Here is a 19,908-nt window from a genome sequence, read left to right as displayed (position 1 = left end):
AGATTCAGACTTTCGTGCTGCTCTAATTCTGCTCCCCCATATCTTTAAAGAGAAAGTTGATTGCTTACAGTAATTACACTGGAAAAGGTTTGGGTACTGTTGGTTAAACACTTTGTAATACTCTGATAGATGTTATGCAGTTCTGACAGATTTTACATTGTTTATTGATGTCCTTTTTCTTTTTCTTTTCACAGTGGGATGATGATGATGCTCCCTACCCACCTCTACAGATGGCTGAAAGTCCTTTGCAAAGTATTGGAGAATAGGAGTTAAAAGGCATTATTACATCCTTCGCCGTTTACTGTGTTTTCAACGTGGCTTATCCACGCTACATAAAGACTGCAAAGGATGAACATCAGCAACTCCCCGAGATGGAACAACAATTTAAATTTGAACATCAGCAACGGTGTGAAGATGGAGATCCAAAATTACAAGAAAACAACTCAGTGCAGCTGTCCGAGAGAACTGGTATTGCTGGGTCTGCATCAAACAGCAATGCTTGGATCTTTGCATTTACTTTGGTGCATGCGTTTCGAGTCTGTGCATCAGTGTTTTAAGACTAGCAGCTATAGACATTTCAATAACATTGCCCAAATCAACTGAGAAGCACAAGATGACACAATGCTAAGAATTTTTTTCCGCCCAACATCCTTGATGAGATTGACACATTCAGGTGTTCAAATTGAACTGTTTTTGTGAGCATGTGAGACTGCTAATGGAGAAGAAATGACTCTTTCCTAATGAAATACATTTTAAATGTCAATACTGCACTGGTTTCTGTGTGGCAAGTTTATAATACTGCTTTTGTATAATTCATATTTCCATGCAAATACACTAGGAGTTGACTTTGAATGGGGTGTTATAAACCAAGACAGATGGACTTTCAGGCTCTTGAAACATACTCTGCTGATAAACTGCTTAAGAATGTTTAGAAATTTTAAATCAAATGTGTAATACTGTTTGATCAAATGTGTTTTTGAGATCTAAAATGATTAAGGGTATACAGTAAGTGACATGTTTCAATGTACTGTATGGAAAAAGATTGCTTTGAGATTCTTGATGCTTTTAGAAAATGTAGAATGCAGTGCACTAACAAAATTATACTTCATGAGGTCTAGTGCTGTTTTAGAAAGATTACTTTGTTACATTGGTAAAAATGCTCAGTGAAATGGGATGTACTGGTGTTAAAAAATAATATTAAGCTTTTTTGCTGTTTCATAAAATGTTTTAAAATGTTTAAGCAGCTATTTTTTAAGTTTATGCATCTGGTAGGACATTGTGATAGTTTAAAACTTTCATCCTCTAAAAAGGTGACAATGTAATTGTTTTGAATCTTTCAATGTGTGTTTGTGATAAAATGTTACAAGTATAAAAGTACAATTATCGGGCAGTTTGTACTCATGGAAAAATATTGCTTTTTATTATTTTAAAATGATGCAATGTTTAAACATTCATCCTGTAAAAATGTTGATATTTAATGTTTAATAAATGTGATAAATGAAATTTAATGTGTATGGAGTACAATTCTGAAATGAAAGGGTACAAAATTAATCCCTATGGAGGAGAAATTGTACCTTTTTTAAAGGTACATTATTGTACCATAGCCCAAGTAAGGTACAAATTAGTCAGCAGAGGTACATATTTGACCCATTAAGGTACATACTGCTAGGGTACAAATATGTACCCATGTGAAAGGGTACAACAGGTGTACCCTTGAGGGTACTGCCCCAGTGACAAGCCATTGTACCCCTAAAGGTACAAATTTTGCACATTTTTTCTGACAGTATGGCAAATATCTCACATATCTTGTAATCTGGCTCTTTTCTGCTTATAAACTAACATGAACACAAAATATCAGGCAATAAAAGTGATCAGCAGACAGTGATGCTGGTTCTGATATAGTCCAGTGACAATCACATGTTGAACAAACTCAAATAAAGCAAATGACAAAAAACTCCTAAACTAATCCTTTATAACTGAAGTATTATGAACAATAAACAGAACACAAACCCACGAAGCTTCCAAAGGGCGAGGAGGACTGCAGATTGGTCTGGATTCACTGCTCTCCAACTTAGCAATGTTTGGAGATGATGAAGAGGCATTTGACAGAAGATGAAGATCTCCATCATATTTCAAGTCATTTAACACTGAATTCTGCTTTATTATTGTGCTGCGCTTTTGTCAATTGATCATTGAATGAATCCTTCAGTCTTTATATCTGTCTGTTTCTGTGTTTCCATTCTGTTTTCTGTTTCCACATCTGATCTAAAAGCTCTGTGTGTCATTCAGAAGCTGATTTGACAGCTCCACACACACTCATGTTGTTTTACTGCAGTTATTAATGCACTGAGATCAGCCAATCACAATCCAGCATTCAGCACACACTCCACATGTCTTATTGTGTGTGTGTGTGTGTGTGTGTGTGTGCGTGTGTATTATGAGCTGATGTTGGTGTACTGACTGAAGGACAACCTGAGTGTGTGTGTGTGTGTGTGTGTGTGTGTGTGTGTGTGTGTGTGTGTGTTTGCGTGTGTGTGTGTGTGTGTTAAGCTGATGTTTGTGTACTGACTGAATGTGAATCTGTGTGTGTTTACAGTCTGGATCATGGAGGAGAGACGAGGATTACAGCAGGACCACACAAATGTAGGACTACACACACACACTCTCAAACACACACACGCATGCACACACTCACACAATCAGACACACACTCACACACACACACACACACAATCAGACATACACACTCACTCTCTCACACACATGCACTCTCACACACATGCTCACGCGCACACACACACACACACACACACACACTTCCTCTCTCTCTCACGCTCATACACACACACACAGCAGTGAACACATGCACACACACACACACACCCTCTCTCTCTAACACACACACACACACATGCACGCACACGCACACACAGCTGTGGTTGTAAATGTGTGTGTTCTTGTGTTACCAGATGCCTGTTTCCTCACTCTGGATCCAAACACAGCAAACACTGAACTCATTCTGTCTGAGGAGAACAGAGAGGTGAAGAGTGTGAGAGAGAATCAGCCGTATCCTGATCATCCAGACAGATTTGATGATCTTCCTCAGGTGTTGTGCAGAGAGAGTGTGTGTGGACGCTGTTACTGGGAGATTGACTGGAGTGGAGATGAAGTGGAAATATCAGTGTCATATAAGAGCATCAGGAGGAAGGGAGGAGGTGATGAGTGTGGGTTTGGAGGTAATGCTCAGTCCTGGAGTTTGATCTGCTCTTCCTCCAGATTCACATTCAGTCACAATGACACAGACACTGATCTCCCAGTGGAGCCGCTCAGCAGTAGAATAGGAGTGTTTGTGGATCACAGTGCAGGAACTCTGATCTTCTACAACATCTATAGAGACACAATGAGCCTCATCCACTCAGTCCAGACCACATTCACTGAGCCGCTCTGTGCTGGGTTTACTGTTTATTCTGGATCATCAGTGAAACTGAGCTGAAGACTGACGAGAGATTTACCCAGAATCCTCTGCAGGAGCAGTCAGCAGCAGTGTGTGCGTGTGTGTGTGTGTGTGTCTATGTCTGTGTGTGTGTTTGAGAGAGAGGGGTGTGTGTGCGTGTGTGTGTGTGTGTGCGTGCGTGCGTGCGTGTGTGAGTGCGTGTGCGTGTGTGTGTGTGTGTGTCTCAGTCTTCATCAGTGTCATCATTGATGTTGATGAAGTGTCCTCCAGGATGCTGCTGTGTTCAGATCAGCTCATTCTTGTCTACAGATTGATCTTCTTCATTGTTTCTCTGTTGTTTGAGCACAAATAATAAAAGTCAATGTCAAATCCACTGCTGATATTAGAATGTGATGATAGAGCCTGCTTTGAGTATCGAGAGGCGGGTCTCCTGGCACTGACTGAAACATGGCTTCGTCCGGAGATTCCGAGTTCGCTGGTAGAGGTACAAGGCTTTTGTCTTATTCGAGCCGATAGATCTGCCGCCTCAGGAAAAAGCAGAGGAGGTGGAATCTGCGTTTATGTGAATGAGCGTTGGTGCAGTCACATAACAATTAAATCTGCAGTATGTAATCCGGATATTGAGCTCTTATGCTTGAGTTTGAGACCTTTCTACCTCCCAACCAAGAGAATTCGGGAATATATTAATCTGTGTGGCTTATGTTCCACCTTCCGCTAAGGCAGCTATAGCCGCCAGTGCTATAAGAGACTGTATTCAAGACCAACTTGAACGTACACCAGGAGCGTCTGTGTTTATTCTTGGTGATTTTAATCATTGTAAATTGGAGACTGTTCTTTCTGGATATGATCAATATGTTAAAGACAATACAAGAGACAAAAATGTTTTAGACAAATGCCATGGAAACATCAAAGAGGCATACACGTCCAGGGTAAGACCTCCCCTTTCAAACTCTGATCACAATACTGTGTTTTTAATTCCTACGTATAAGACTCTTTTAAAGAAAAATAAACCCGTGGTGAAGACTGTGAATGTTTGGTCAGAGGACAGCGTTGAAGCCTTGAAAGGATGTTTTCTCTGTACTGACTGGGAAGTTTTTCATAGCGAGGATATTAATGAAACTATGGAAATTAATGAAACACTGTAATAACAGATTATATTAATTTCTGCACTGAGAATGTGATACCAAAAAAGGAAATAGTCATCTATGCCAACAATAAACCATATATCACAAAGGACATTAAAGATTGTATTAAGAGGAAGAAGTTGGCCTTTCATAATCATGATCATCAAGGATTAAGAGTTACTCAGAAGGAGTTAAATGGATTATTAAGAGACGCTAGGATAAAACATAAACAATGCCTGGGGAATAGACTACACATGTCTAAATCTAAACAACTGTGGGACTCTATGAAATCTATGTCCAATATGCAGTCTTTTACTCCCTCTATTTCTATTTTTGATGACTCACAGAAAGTGAATGAGTTGAATGACTTTTTCTTAAGATTTGAGAATTGTGAATACACCCCAGACAACAGTTCGGAGGTAATGTCTCCTAGAGGTGTTACTTATGATAGGCCACTGATTGATGATAAGCAGATACATTTTTATTTTAAACATATTGGCTCAAATAAATCTGCAGGTCCGGATGGAATTTTGCCATACACTGTTAAATGCTGTGCTGATGAACTGACTCCAGTTTAGGTTACCATACTTCAAAAATCCTTAGACTCTGGTATTGTTCCTAGTTTGTGGAAAAAAATCACTTATTGTTCCTGTTTCTAAGTTGGCGAGGCCCTCTGAGTACAATGATTTTAGACCGGTGGCATTAACATCTGTTATCATGAAATGTTTTGAGAAATGTGTGGTGTCCATTGTAAAATCAGAAGTTGCTAGTAATTTAGATCCTCTACAGTTCGCCTACAGGTATGGCAGAGGTACTGAAGATGCAGTTTATAGTATTTTGCACTTGATTCTTAAGCACTTAGACAATCCTAAAGCTTATGCTCGACTGCTTTTTATTGATTTTAGTTCCGCTTTTAATACGATCCAACCACATTTATTAATTGAAAAGATGGAACAGCTGAATATAAACCCATTCATATGCAAATGGTATTTCTCATTTTTAACAAACAGAACTCAGGTTGTCAAGGTTAAAAACATCTGTTCAGAGGAAAAGAACAGTAGTACTGGGGTTCCACAAGGCTGTGTCAGTTCGCCTATTCTTTTTACACTTTTTACAAATGAATGTATAAGTAAGCATTCACAGAATTTTATTTTTTAAATACTCTGATGACACAGCCATTTTAAGTTTACTTTATGAGAAGGATGATATTGGGGTTATATATCAGTCAGAAATTAGTCAGTTCATTGATTGGTGTGATAGAAATAAGCTAAAAATAAATACTAAGAAAACAGAAGAGATGGTATTTGACCCAAAGTGCATAGGTGACCATCGTCAAGTGGTTGTACATGATGATCCTATTACTCAGTCAGATACCTATAAGTACTTGGGCATTCATATCGACAGTTCTTTCACATGGAAAACACACAGTGATTGGGTTTGTTCTCGTTTACACCAGAGATTGTATTTTTTACGGAGGTTGCGTCTTTTTGGAGTCAACAAGAAGCTCATGATGCTGTTTTATAAAGCAGTTCTTGAAAGCATTGTCAGGTATGGCATTACAGTGTGGTTTGGCAACCTTTCTGTTCAGTGTAAATCTAAACTGATGCATCTCTTAAAGACAGCATGGAAAATTGTCGGGCACAATGAAAATTTTAATCCTCAAGTTTTATATGAGAACTGTGTCCTCAATCAGGTGGATAGGATTGTAAAGGATCCAACTCATTTTTTGTTTCCCCAGTACGAACTGCTTCCCTCTGGTAGAAGATATAGAGTCCCAAAGTGTAGGTTAAACCGCTACAAGAAATCCTTTGTACCTGTGTCAGTGGGTTTACTTAATAAGAGTATATCTTAATTGGCACCATAAATTTTGTAATTGTTGTATTTTCTACTGTTTTTTATTGCTTGTTTTAGTGAGTGTCTGCAGCAATATGGCGATGCCCAAAACAAATCTCCTGTCAAGGACAATAAAGTTTTACTACTACTACTACTACTACTACTACTACTACTACTACTATTACCGATTAACAGGGAATTAGGGATAAATTAAAAAAAACTTCTATAAAACTCTTTGCAGCTCTGAGGTAAACAAAATTCAGCTTATTGAGAGCTTTAATTATTAGAGATTACCATCCCTCTGATTCAGATCAGTTGACATTAGAAGGAAATATAACACCTTCTGAAATTGATAATGCAATCAAAAAATTAAAAACCAGAAAAGCACCAGGCCCTGATGGCTTCCGGCCGAGTTTTACAAGACGTTTACTGCCAAGCTAACACCCCTGTTGTGCAAGGTATTTGCTGAAGCTCTTGTCTCGGAATCCCCCCCCCCCCCTTTCTTGACATCAGCTTTTATAACACTACTTCTTAAAAAGGATAAGGATCCACTTATATGTGAATCTTATCATCAGCTTACTCTGTGGTGATTATAAGATCCTGGCTGAAGTGCTGACAATCAAGAGTGGAGTTAAGTCATGGAAAAGATAATTCACCCATATCTAACTGTTCTTATTTCTGGGAGACAGTTATCTCACAACCTTTGTCGCTATTTAATAATATTTATTCACCTAAAATGGATGAATTCCATTAAAATGACAATACTACCAAGATTTCTGTTTCTATTTCAGGCCGTGCCTGTTTTTATTCCCAAGTCATTTTATTCATGGAGTTGAAAAATTGTATTTCTACATTTCTCTGGGATGAAAAAAATTCCTCGCATAAGAAAGGAATTCTTGGAAAGAAAAAAGGAAGAGGGTGGATTGGCAGTGCCAATTTTTTATACTACTATTGGGCAGCCAATTTACACAAACTGATATTCTGGTTTTCCATCATCTGTAATGATGAGGCCTCACTTTGGTTACTGATGGAACAGCACACGTCTAATCCAGTGTCTTTATGTTCACTTCTTTGTGCTCCGATTCCAGTGAGTAAACAATATTCTATGAATAACCTAGTTATAAATGGATTACTCAGAATATGGTTACAATTCAGACCTCACTTTAATAATAAATAAGCATTGCCTTCTGCTCCCATTTTGTTAAATCTGCTAATCCCTCCTTCTCTTATAGATTCAGTATCCCAATGATGGTCTAGAAAGGGAGTTAACTGTGTTAAGGACCTGTTTAAAGATGGCATATTTATCTCATTTCAACAGTTAAGAACAGACATTGAGATTCCCCAGTCTTATCTTTTCAGGTACCTTTAGGTCCATAGTTTCATTAAAAAAAAACACTTCTCACCTTCACTGAACCAACCAGAAGCATGCTGGATAGATGAATTGGTAAATATGAACCCATATCAAAGGGGTATCTTGTCCCAGATAAAGTTTGGAGGCAGCAGATCTGAGTCATATGTTCTGGGGATGCCCTAGATTACATAGATTTTAGACCAATATTTTTAGATCATTTTCATCTATATGTAATACAGATATGTATCCTAATCCTTTCACCTCAATTTTTGGTACAGTGCCACAAGAAATGTACCAGTCAGCTAATCACGTAGAAATAATGAGTAATGATCCTATTAATCTAGTTACAGTACATGTCCCTGTCGAAGGTCTTTGAATTTAAGCTAATTATTCATTAAAGAAGAACGAGCCATTCTCTAACAGGACTTTGTTTTTTGTCTGACTGAAATGTAGGAAGTAGCTGTTTCGATCCAAAAATGTTAATAAAATGTATGTGCAAAACTGGAATATTGCATAAAAAATATGCAAATAAATCAGTGTTTCCGGGTGACGAGGTGAAGCAGTAGGTAGTGCTGTCACCTCACAGAGAGAAGGTTGCTGGTTCGAGCCTCAGCTGGGTCAGTTGGCATTTCTGTGTGGAGTTTGCATGTTCTCCCTGCACTTGCATGGGTTTCCTCTGGGTGCTCTGGTTTCCCCCACAAGATCAAAGACAAGCTGTATAGGTGAATTGGGTGTGTGTGGATGTTTTCCAGTGATGGGCTGCCCTCCAAACGCTCTGAAGGTCATTAATAATTTAATAACATTAATGCTAAAACGGTAAAGGCATTTTGAATGACCAAAACATCATTTCAGATGTTTTACAGTGTGCTCAGCCGGCTGGTTTGTCCATTCACACACATTTTCATCATCATACGATCTCTTATTACAAACATTTTTTTAATGCTCATACTGGAACCTCAAACCTGGTCAGGAGCAGGTTCAAGTCATATAAACAGGATTAGATTGGGTCAGTTCAAGCAAAGATAATACAGAAAGCATGTATCGAGTTCTGCTATTTTCTTACAGTAGTAGTTATATACACCTGGGAAAATAGTACACATTTTTTAAATATATATATATATATATATATATATATATATATATATATATATATATATATATATATATATATATAAAATTATAGTGATTAATAAAATAAATAAAGTTATGTGTGTGTGTGTGTGTGTGTGTGTGTGTGTGTGTGTGTGTGTGTGTGTATTTATTATATTATATTATATTATAATATATTATATAAATAGACTGCCACCTGGTGGTGCAAAGAGAAAACTTATTGATATGAACTTTTTACATCGCTTTAGTACAATTTGTGTATGATAATAGACATGCACAATATGTGACTTTTTTAAAAGCAATAATACATTTATGCAGTCATAAACATGTTTTGACATTCAATATGATGGTAATTTGATGCTTCACAAAAGTTGCACACGCCTTTACCAATATCAAAATGCTTTTGTAAACATCCAGTTATTTACACCAATACAATACACTAATACTACAATAACACTAACTATAATAGGGAAAATCTGTTCTAACTGTAAAACTAAATAAATTGCTCTTGACACATGAAAGGGCCAAGCATGCAGCCCACAACAAGGTGGAAAGTTATTGCGTGTCATATTTAACAAACCGTTTACAACTAATTTGATGTAATTTTGCTCACATGGATAATTGAATATTAATCAGATGATGTCATTACGCTGCTGTGCCGTCAGCCAATCGTTGCATTGCTGATCATGATTTCGAGGATCGATAGATCTGTCCTTCACAACACCAGCAGTGATCTCAGATCAGTTCATTCAGACATTTTAATCTGATTCACAAGATTGTTTGAAGAACTAAATTAGCGAGAGATCAGTTATCAAGATTAAAAGATCCAGGATCTGCCTAATTATCTTAGATCATTTAAGCGAGCTACGAAGAACAGACCCCAGGTCGATGTCCTCAGCAGTCCTTACCATTATGATAAACAGAGTTAAAATGTCCTTTTTTAATTAAAAAGTTGAAAGTTTTATTGAGATGAATTGTTGGTGATTGTATGGGTTTTGACCAGATTGGGTAACAAAACACGAACAAACGAAAATGAAGGCTTGTTTATAAAGATTTAAGACCTACAACACAATATTTCACTAAATTTAAGACTTTTTAAGGCCTAAATTTTTGATTTTGGAATTTAAGACCTTATAAGACGCCACAGAAACCCTGCTTAAACACAATAGCTCTGGTAATTAGTTATTATAATAATATCGTCAACTGAGTTAAACCTTTTTTAAATTTATTGTTTTTATTTATTTTATATAGAGCCATTGTCAATGACGCTTTACAAACAGAAGAACAAGAAAAGCAATAACCTTAAGGAGGTAGAGATAATGGGAGACTAATAATACATAAAATAATGACAAAAGACACGAGAACAAGAAACAAATGAAACTCATTCCTCTTTCAATGAGTGCTTATGTGTATTTAGGAGAACTAGGCAGCACACTCAGGGCTGCAAGATGGATTTAATTTACTATTCATATTATTAAAATATCTGAAGGAGTATCAAATGACAGAGGTAAAGTTGGTTTTATATTTGCACATTCGTTCATTTAGAAGTCTCTATATTGTTTACCATGTTACTTTGAATATTTGATCGGAATAAGCATGCAAGTATGGCTTGAAAACAACATTAACACTGTTTATTTGACTGTGAACAATGTTATACTTTATTAGTCATTTGTTGCTAATATGATTTCGCTATTTAGAGTTTGCAAATAACACTTTTATGAAATTATATTATTAAGGGGAAAGTCTGAATGTGTGAATATAAAACCAACTTTACCTCTATGATCAAATGACTGAGTTGGTGTTTGAGAATGAAAACCAACCTGTTTGTTCCTGCAGATCTTCCTGTTTGACTGTGAATGTTTCTTCAATCTTCACATCTTCACTCTCCTCTTTAATAAACGCCATCTTTATAACAGTGTGGAGATCAGTAGCTTCAGCAGGAGTTTCTCTCTGCGTTTTGACACTTTATCCTGTTTAAAATTAACAAAACAAAAAATGTTCTGATTAAAATTAATAAAACAATGAACAGAAACAAAATAATTTCTCGTCAACACTTGCTTCAACAGTTTCTATAAATAAAAGTGATTAACAAAAGAAATCAGGTAAGTTCGAGATAGAAACAATGAGCTGATTAGAACTAGTACTCAAATTTCATATATATATATATATATATATATATATATATATATATATATATATATATATATATATATAGTGATGATGTTTACTTGGGATGGAATGACATTATGCTATTTAATAAATTAAACCTTCATTAAACACTTATTACTCACATTTCTGTTGCTTTGTTCTAACAAAAGCCCTAATTACTGTGAGTAAAATAGTACTTCGTTACATAAAGGGTCAAAATAATGTCAACAGCAGGTACATAATTTAGCATCAGATGAAAAACCTGAAACTTTAATCAATCGCTATATGTTTGTGTAAACGTTTTAAAACAAACCTTTCTCCAGCTGAATTTAGCGCAAGAGCGGCGCAGCCTTATGACGTCACACGACATGCCAAAATAAAAGTCTTTTTTGTTTAGCTTTTTTGCCACTTACTGTTGCAGCCATGACTTATTGATATTTTTCTTCCTCGTTTTTAACTTTACACTTGCTCTCTCACACACACACACAGACACATATTTTCAGTATTTGAAGTTAGTAAAAACCTTTAACCTAACACATTTTGGACCATTTGAAAAACGTTTTTAGGGTCATTAACACCATAAAGTGCCTTTGAGACATCAACATTTTCAATATTTTTTATTTAACCACATAGTTGTTGTATTAATTAGACCATAGGCTGTAAGAAATTAATGTTGGTCAAGCTCCTGCACTTTTTACAAACAATCTAGCAGCAGAAAAACAAGAAACAAACCTCAAACCCTTGTCAAAAAATCCTTAAGGATTCCAACAGGATTTCTTTATAGGAATCCAATTAGAATTTTTATCATATTTTGGAGCCTTTCCTTAAGGATTCGAATAGGATTTCTGTATTGTATTCCAACTGGTGTTCTAAAAGGAATCCTATACAGAAATCCTGTTGGAATCCTTTAGGAAAGTTTCTAAAACATGATAAAAATTCTAATAGGATTTCTGCGTAGGATTCCATTTAGAATTTATATATGTTTTTCGAACCTTAAAACCTAAAGGAATCCATTAGATTGTCTAATATGACTTAAAGGACAAGTATTTAATGGAATTGTTATGGAATCCTAAATGTAGACTTTTCTTTTGTATCTGTGACTGTCTTTCGAAAACCTTGACACCTTAATAATTGTGCAACCTATATTAGAGAGCAGCATTAGTGCACAAACCTTTCATAATGATCCTGACTGGACCCCCTTTTCCTGGATTTCACACCTCCTGGCAATTCAAAATCGACATGTGTGTTTATCTGTGGAACTCTCCTGTAATCCTGCAAATGTAATGAGCACCTAGATTATCAGATGACACAAAAAATACACTTCCTTTCACACAACTTTTTTTCTACTAACTGTTCAATATATACACCATGTGTTTCAAGAGTTTCAAAGTCTTGAACAAATTAGTGCAAGACCACCATGCTGTTTTACAGTGCTAGCCCCCTGCAGTGCTGGGTTATTGTGGGTGCAGTGGTGGGTTATTTTTATTGCAGTGGTGGGTCTTGGAACAGAAACAAAGACGAACAGGACGATGACCAGATGAGGAATCAGGAAGGGTGGAGTACCTGGTCTGACTGTGACAGCTGTGAACTTAAAAAGGTGTATTCAGTAGTTCACTGTAGAACTTCTTTGTCAACTAAAGAGCTTCAAGTCAATTTAATTCATGGCCAAGCTTTACTGGTTTTAGATAAACTGAGAATAACTTTTTCTGCTTAAAATAAAGGTGGCTGTTACTCCATCATTCTAAATAATCTTTCTATTTCTAATTATATCATCAGGGATTTTCAATGAATTAAAGTCAGTTTAAATGAACAATTCAGTAACTAAGTTGTTTTTACTGTAATTTATTTAATTTACTTTCTGTAATAAAGCTGTTTGGTAAATCTCTTACATTGATTTTTAAATCTCCATTTGTGTTTTGTGAAAATGATAAAAATGAAAGTTCAAATTAATAAATTTCTAAATAATTAGAAATACTTTAAACATTATAAATAAATGTATAATTTTTTAAAAATTATTGCAATGTTACACAAATTATTACTTTAAACTTTCTTTTTAATAATTGTAAGAATCATTGTTAGTAATTTTGTACCAATAACATCTGATCATAGAAAAACAGCAGATCTCCATGCTGAAAATGCAGCTTTGAATCACAAGAATAAATGACATTTAAAATGACAATTATAAAGAAAATAGTTTGTACTGGCCTCACTAACACTGGCTGCCTGACTGTTCAGTCAGCAACATAACCACAGATGCAGTTTGAAGATTTGTCTTTTTTGTCTAGATTCTTTTTTTGTAAAACAGTGAAAATGAAATAAATCTCTTTGACTCTCTCATATAAATCTTGTACAGTGTGTTTTATCACATAATAATGTTCTCCTGATGAAATCAGCCATCATGAATGAGCAGTTATACAAAACAAAACTATTCTTTAACAGAAAAAAAACATTTACAGTAACATTTATCAAATCAGTTTGCAAAAAATTTGCTTAAAGGTTATTACCCTTGATGGAAATATCTAAACTATTAGCACAACGCTTTAATGCTGTTTGTTTCCAAATAAAAGTAAAACTGAAAGCAACACTTTCTGCAACCGACATCAACCAGCAGATGGCGCTTAGAAACCACAGAAACTCAAATCCATTTATTATGAGCCACACATATTGCTATTTACCTTGATTCATTCATACCTCAAATATTCTCCATTGCATTTATGATCATCTAAGACTACGACACAGTTATTTAAAATGGTAAATTAACTTAAAATTATTCTGTGACGTTATTCTAAAAAACTGCAAAATTCAGTAAATGACTAAATGCCTCTTAACTTATTTGCATAACCATGTAAACCTAACCCTAACACATTCTCTGTTCTAACCTATATATATATATATATATATATATATATATATATATATATATATATATATAGAGTAATTGGTCACACTTTACAATAAGGTTCATTAGTTAATGTTTCTTAATCCATTTACTAACATGAACAATGAACAATACATTTACTACAGTATTTGTTCATGTTAGTTAATGGAAATACAGTTGTTCATTGTGCGTTTATGTTAACTCACGGTGCATTAAGGGTCTCGTGCTCTACCGAATGAACTAGCCGAGCTGATGCTGATGAGGAGCCCTTTCAAGAGCTAGACACCGTTTACAGAAATACCTTCCCTACCCGTGAGAATCTTCTGCTAAAGCCTGATTTCATCTTGTAACGCTGGACAGAATGTGGCCCAGGATATATGCCCAGTGCATGTGTTAGCAGTTGCAAGGCAGCAAAATGCCCAATTCGTCCCTGGGTTGGCTTGAACCACCAACCTTTCAGTTAACAGCCGAACGCACTAACCAATTGCGCCACAGAGACTTAGTAAAAGGTCACCTACAGTGGTAGAAAGGCGAAACTTTGTCTCAAAAGGTCTGCTATATGAACCCTAATGTAAGTTTGCTGAGAGAAAGAGAGAAAAGTAACAGAAACGCCCAACGTGGGGCTTAAACCCACGACCCTGAGATTAAGGGTCTCATGCTCTACCGACTGAACTAGCTGAGCTGATGACAAGTCCTTTCAAAACCTAGACACCGTTTACAGTAATACCTTCCCTACCCGTGACAATCTTTTGCTAAATCTTGATTTCATCTTGTAACGCTGGACAGAATGTGGCCCTGGATATATGCCCAGTGCACGTGTTAGCAGTTGCAAGGCAGCAAAATGCCTAATTCGTCCCTGGGTGGGCTTGAACCACCAACCTTTCAGTTAACAGCCGATTGCGCCACAGAGACTTAGTAAAATGTCACCTACAGTGGTAGAAAGGCAGAACTTTGTTTCAAAAGGTCTGCTATATGAACCCTAATGAAAGTTTGTTGAGAGAGAGAGGCAACAGAAATGCCCAACATGGGGACCTAACCCAGACACCTAAGTTAAGAGTCTGATGCTCTACCGACTGAGCTAGCCGGGCTGATGCGAAGCCCTTTCAAGAGCTAGACACCGTTTTTAGTAATACCTTCCCTACCCGTGACAATCTTCTGCTAAAGCCTGATTTCATCTTGTAACGCTGGACAGAATGTGGCCCAGGATATATGCCCAGTGCATGTGTTAGCAGTTGCAAGGCAGCAAAATGCCTAATTCGTCCCTGGGTGGGCTTGAACCACCAACCTTTCAGTTAACAGCCGATTGCGCCACAGAGACTTAGTAAAATGTCACCTACAGTGGTAGAAAGGCAGAACTTTGTTTCAAAAGGTCTGCTATATGAACCCTAATGAAAGTTTGTTGAGAGAGAGAGGCAACAGAAATGCCCAACATGGGGACCTAACCCAGACACCTAAGTTAAGAGTCTGATGCTCTACCGACTGAGCTAGCCGGGCTGATGCGAAGCCCTTTCAAGAGCTAGACACCGTTTTTAGTAATACCTTCCCTACCCGTGACAATGTTCTGCTAAATCCTGATTTCATCTTGTAACGCTGGACAGAATGTGGCCCAGGATCTATGTCCAGTGCACATGTTAGCAGTTGCAAGGCAGCAAAATGCCTAATTTGTCCCTGGGTGGGCTTCAACCACCACCCTTTCAGTTAACAGCCGAATGCGCTAACCTATTGCGCCACAGAGACTTAGAAAAAGGACACCTATAGTGGTAGAAAGACGTAACTTTGTCTCAAAAGGTCTGCTATATGAACCCTAATGTAAGTTTGCTGAGAGAAAAGTAACAGAAAGGCCCAACGTGGGGCTCGAACTCACGACCCTGAGAATAAGAGTCTCATGCTCTACCGACTGAGCTAGCCGGGCTGATGAAAAGGTCTATCCAGAGCTAGACACCAATTTCAGTTAAACCTTCCCTACCTGTGAAAATCTTCTGCTAAATCCTGATTTCATCTTGTAACGCTGGACAGATTGTGGCCCAGGATATATGCCCAGTGCATGTGTTAGCAGTTGCAAGGCAGCAAAATGGCCAATTCGTCCCTGGGTGGACTTGAACCACCACCCTTTCAGGTAACAGCCAAACGCGCTAACCGATTGCGCCACAGAGACTTAGGTAAAAATCACATACAGTGGTAGAAAGGCGAAACTTTGTCTCAAAAGGTCTGCTATATGAACCCTAATGTAAGTTTGCTGAGAGAAAGAGAGAAAAGTAACAGAAACGCCCAACGTGGGGCTTGAACCCACGACCCTGAGATTAAGGGTCTCATGCTCTACCGACTGAACTAGCTGAGCTGATGACAAGCCCTTTCAAAACCTAGACACCGTTTACAGTAATACCTTCCCTACCCGTGACAATCTTCTGCTAAATCTTGATTTCATCTTGTAACGCTGGACAGAATGTGGCCCAGGATATATGCCCAGTGCACGTGTTAGCAGTTGCAAGGCAGCAAAATGCCTAATTCGTCCCTGGGTGGGCTTGAACCACCAACCTTTCAGTTAACAGCCGAACGCGCTAACCGATTGCGCCACAGAGACTTAGTAAAATGTCACCTACAGTGGTAGAAAGGCAGAACTTTGTTTCAAAAGGTCTGCTATATGAACCCTAATGAAAGTTTGTTGAGAGAGAGAGGTAACAGAAATGCCCAACATGGGGACCTAACCCAGACACCTAAGTTAAGAGTCTGATGCTCTACCGACTGAGCTAGCCGGGCTGATGCAAAGCCCTTTCAAGAGCTAGACACCGTTTTTAGTAATACCTTCCCTACCCGTGACAATCTTCTGCTAAATCCTGATTTCATCTTGTAACACTGGACAGAATGTGGCCCAGGATATATGCCCAGTGCACGTGTTAGCAGCTGCAAGGCAGCAAAATGCCTAATTCATCCCTGGGTGGGCTTGAACCACCACCCTTTCAGTTAACAGCCGAATGCGCTAACCTATTGCGCCACAGAGACTTAGGAAAAGGACACCTATAGTGGTAGAAAGGCGTAACTTTGTCTCAAAAGGTCTGCTATATGAACCCTAATGTAAGTTTGCTGAGAGAAAGAGAGAAAAGTAACAGAAAGGCCCAACGTGGGGCTCGAACCCACGACCCTGAGAATAAGAGTCTCATGCTCTACTGACTGAGCTAGCCGGGCTGATGAAAAGCTCTATCCAGAGCTAGACACCAATTTCAGTTAAACCTTCCCTACCTGTGAAAATCTTCTGCTAAATCCTGATTTCATCTTGTAACGCTGGACAGAATGTGGCCCAGGATATATGCCCAGTGCATGTGTTAGCAGTTGCAAGGCAGCAAAATGGCCAATTCGTCCCTGGGTGGGCTTGAACCACCACCCTTTCAGGTATCAGCCAAACGCGCTAACCGATTGCGCCACAGAGACTTAGTAAAAAGTCACCTACAGTGGTAGAAAGGCGAAACTTTGTCTCAAAAGGTCTGCTATATGAACCCTAATGTAAGTTTGCTGAGAGAAAGAGAGAAAAGAGAGAGAGTAATATCCGGTACCATGTGTCAAACAGTTTGATTGATGACTGCCACGCCCCTTTTAGGGCGGGCTTCCGGTGTAAACCCCGCCCCTTTCCGTTAATTAGATTCTTATCAGTTGAATTAAATTAATAATTCCAGTAATCAGATTCTTATCAGCTGAATTAAATTAATAATTCCGGTAATTAGATTCTTATCATTTTAATTAAATTAATAATTCTGTTAATCAGATTCTTATCAATTGAATAAAATTAATAATTCAGTTATTATTACATTAATATGAGATATTTTAATATTATGAAATAGATTATAATGAAATAAATTATATCAACCGTTATTAAAACTATATTATACACTATTATACAGTATTATATTTTAATTATTGTAATCAATTCAGTTATTATAATTATACAATATTATATTGTCATTATTGTTTTAAATTATGTTAATGTAATTAAATTATATATTATAATATATTATGTTAATATATTATGTTAGAATTAATAAACTAGGTATATGCACCGCTGTGTTGCCTTTGCTCTGTTATGGTCAGAACTGCGTGTCTGTGTATGTGTGTGCGTCTCTCCAGCTCGGGTGTGGGTGTGTCGACAGGCTCTGGCTGTGCCTGTGTGATTGTGTGTGTGTGCGGGAAATTTGAACCGGTTGAAGCGTGCCTGAGAAAGATAAAATACATCTGATGACTGTTACGGCGTATGCGTGTATCTGATAAGCGAACATTATGACATCGGTTGTTAAATAAAACGCAAACGTCCGTTTACATGGTTATCGTTCAGTCCGGCTCTTTCCGGCTGTTAAAGCGTGAGACTGTGTGTTTTTATATCTGTTTGCGTCTCTCTGGTACGGCTCTCGGTCTGTTTGTATGTCTCTCTATCTGTGCGAATGAGACAATGATTGTTCAACATTGAGAAATATTCATCCATCGCGATTATTATGGTTGTTTAACTTTATTTCAATGTTATAATAAAACAATAAACGATTAACTGTGTTGTATGATCCATTTCTAATGTAAAGATTATCTCATGCAATTTTTTAATCTATCTATGATCCAAACTGTGAATAAATGTTCAATTACAAATATTTTATATTCCTACACAAGGAATATCAAATATTTAACTTTATTTAAATGTTATAATAAAACAATAAACGAATAACTCTGTTGTAAGACCCATTACTAACGTAAAGTTTATCTCGTACAATTTTTTAATCTATCTATGATGTAACCTGCGAATAAATGTTCAATTACAAATATTTTATAGTCCTACACAATGTATATCAAATATTTAACTTTATTTAAATGTTATAATAAAACAATAAACGAATAACTCTGTTGTAAGACCCATTTCTAACGTAAAGTTTATCTCGTACAATTTTTTAATCTATCTATCTATGATGTAACCTGTGAATAAATGTTCAATTACAAATAATTTAAAATCATACACAAGGAATATTAAATATTATTATAAACACTCGACACAATTTGAATGTTATATTATTTTGGCTCAATATAGAAAAATAGGAAGAAATGAATTCAAGAAACTGTATTTAATAAACCATCATCATTTTGGTATGATGTTTAACTCAATACCCCCGTTGTTACATATTTTAATCCATGCTAAAGATAACCTCTTACATCATTTTAATGATTGCCGCAAGTAGGTTGTATATTGTTTACGTTAATAATCTGGCATACGTCAGATAATCATTATTGAACGTCTTGTTTTAGTCTATTTAAGTTTATTTGATACAAACATTAAACTGCGTTTACGTTTCTTTTAATTTGGCTGTCTGTTATGCAAACAGTCGTGTGGCACCTCTGTCGAACTAATTTCCTCAGCGCTGCATGAAGCGCCTACAAGTCTCTGCGATAAGGTTATAGCCGTTGTCCGTTGTAATAAACACAGTAAGGATCCGAACACATCTGTGAACACGAACAGCGGGTGGTTCCGCTAAGGTCTTTTGATGCCGATAAGCGCCATGGGTCTCTGAGCACAAACATAGACCTCTAGCGCCATCTAGTGTTTACTCAGCAAATACATAAATTCGGTTATTCCCTTATTTTCACCCTGTTAAATTAAATATGTTTAACCTTATCTAAATAATAAACGAGTGTATTACATCAACTTGGATGCAATAGTCTAAAAGACCGTATTAGCTACAATTATCATATTCCATGTTTTATCTAAACACATCTGATATTTTAATTAAAATAACCACATATTTATGCAGCCATTAAAACAGTAATATTACTTGTTAAAATGTTTCCGGATGCTTGATTATATCCGACTACAATGATAGATAATAACAATGTTTTTAATTTCATTCTTATAAAGTGAAATGATTCAATATTAAAGATATGCGTTATATAATACATACACGACTATATTTATATATACTTTATTTAACCCTACATTCCAGTTATTCCATTACTTTATATCAGGTTTTAACGATACTCTTTAATAAAT

At 36.7% G+C, this 19,908-nt stretch overlaps 2 protein-coding genes, 1 long non-coding RNA gene and 3 other non-coding genes across 6 annotated transcripts in view; 2 read left to right on the top strand and 4 right to left on the bottom strand.

Annotated features, from left to right (window-relative positions):
- LOC137490822 (NLR family CARD domain-containing protein 3-like) overlaps nucleotides 1–6,557 on the top strand; it is an 84,486-nt gene extending 77,929 nt beyond the window's left edge. The window contains exons 10-11 of the mRNA XM_073948267.1: nucleotides 2,597–2,643; nucleotides 2,970–6,557. Coding sequence (XP_073804368.1) covers nucleotides 2,597–2,643; nucleotides 2,970–3,493 — 571 coding nt within the window. The 3' untranslated portion in view covers nucleotides 3,494–6,557. The remainder of the gene's footprint in view (nucleotides 1–2,596; nucleotides 2,644–2,969) is intronic.
- Nucleotides 1–11,383, bottom strand: part of LOC141381898 (uncharacterized) — a 45,052-nt gene extending 33,669 nt beyond the window's left edge. The window contains exons 1-2 of the long non-coding RNA XR_012402792.1: nucleotides 11,334–11,383; nucleotides 10,693–10,842 (exon numbers count right to left, since the gene is read on the bottom strand). This is a non-coding gene — a long non-coding RNA (uncharacterized lncRNA). The remainder of the gene's footprint in view (nucleotides 1–10,692; nucleotides 10,843–11,333) is intronic.
- LOC110439389 (NACHT, LRR and PYD domains-containing protein 3) overlaps nucleotides 1–19,908 on the top strand; it is a 440,964-nt gene that overhangs the window by 110,194 nt on the left and 310,862 nt on the right. The window lies entirely within an intron of this gene.
- trnan-guu (transfer RNA asparagine (anticodon GUU)) lies at nucleotides 15,980–16,053 on the bottom strand. The gene has a single exon. It is a non-coding gene; the product is annotated as a tRNA-Asn (tRNA).
- Nucleotides 16,406–16,479, bottom strand: trnan-guu (transfer RNA asparagine (anticodon GUU)). The gene has a single exon. It is a non-coding gene; the product is annotated as a tRNA-Asn (tRNA).
- Nucleotides 17,251–17,324, bottom strand: trnai-gau (transfer RNA isoleucine (anticodon GAU)). The gene has a single exon. It is a non-coding gene; the product is annotated as a tRNA-Ile (tRNA).

The sequence above is a fragment of the Danio rerio genome, chromosome 4 (assembly GCF_049306965.1).
Source record: "Danio rerio strain Tuebingen ecotype United States chromosome 4, GRCz12tu, whole genome shotgun sequence".
Taxonomy (NCBI): Eukaryota; Metazoa; Chordata; class Actinopteri; order Cypriniformes; family Danionidae; genus Danio; species Danio rerio.
This window is presented reverse-complemented; position numbering and strand designations above follow the sequence as displayed.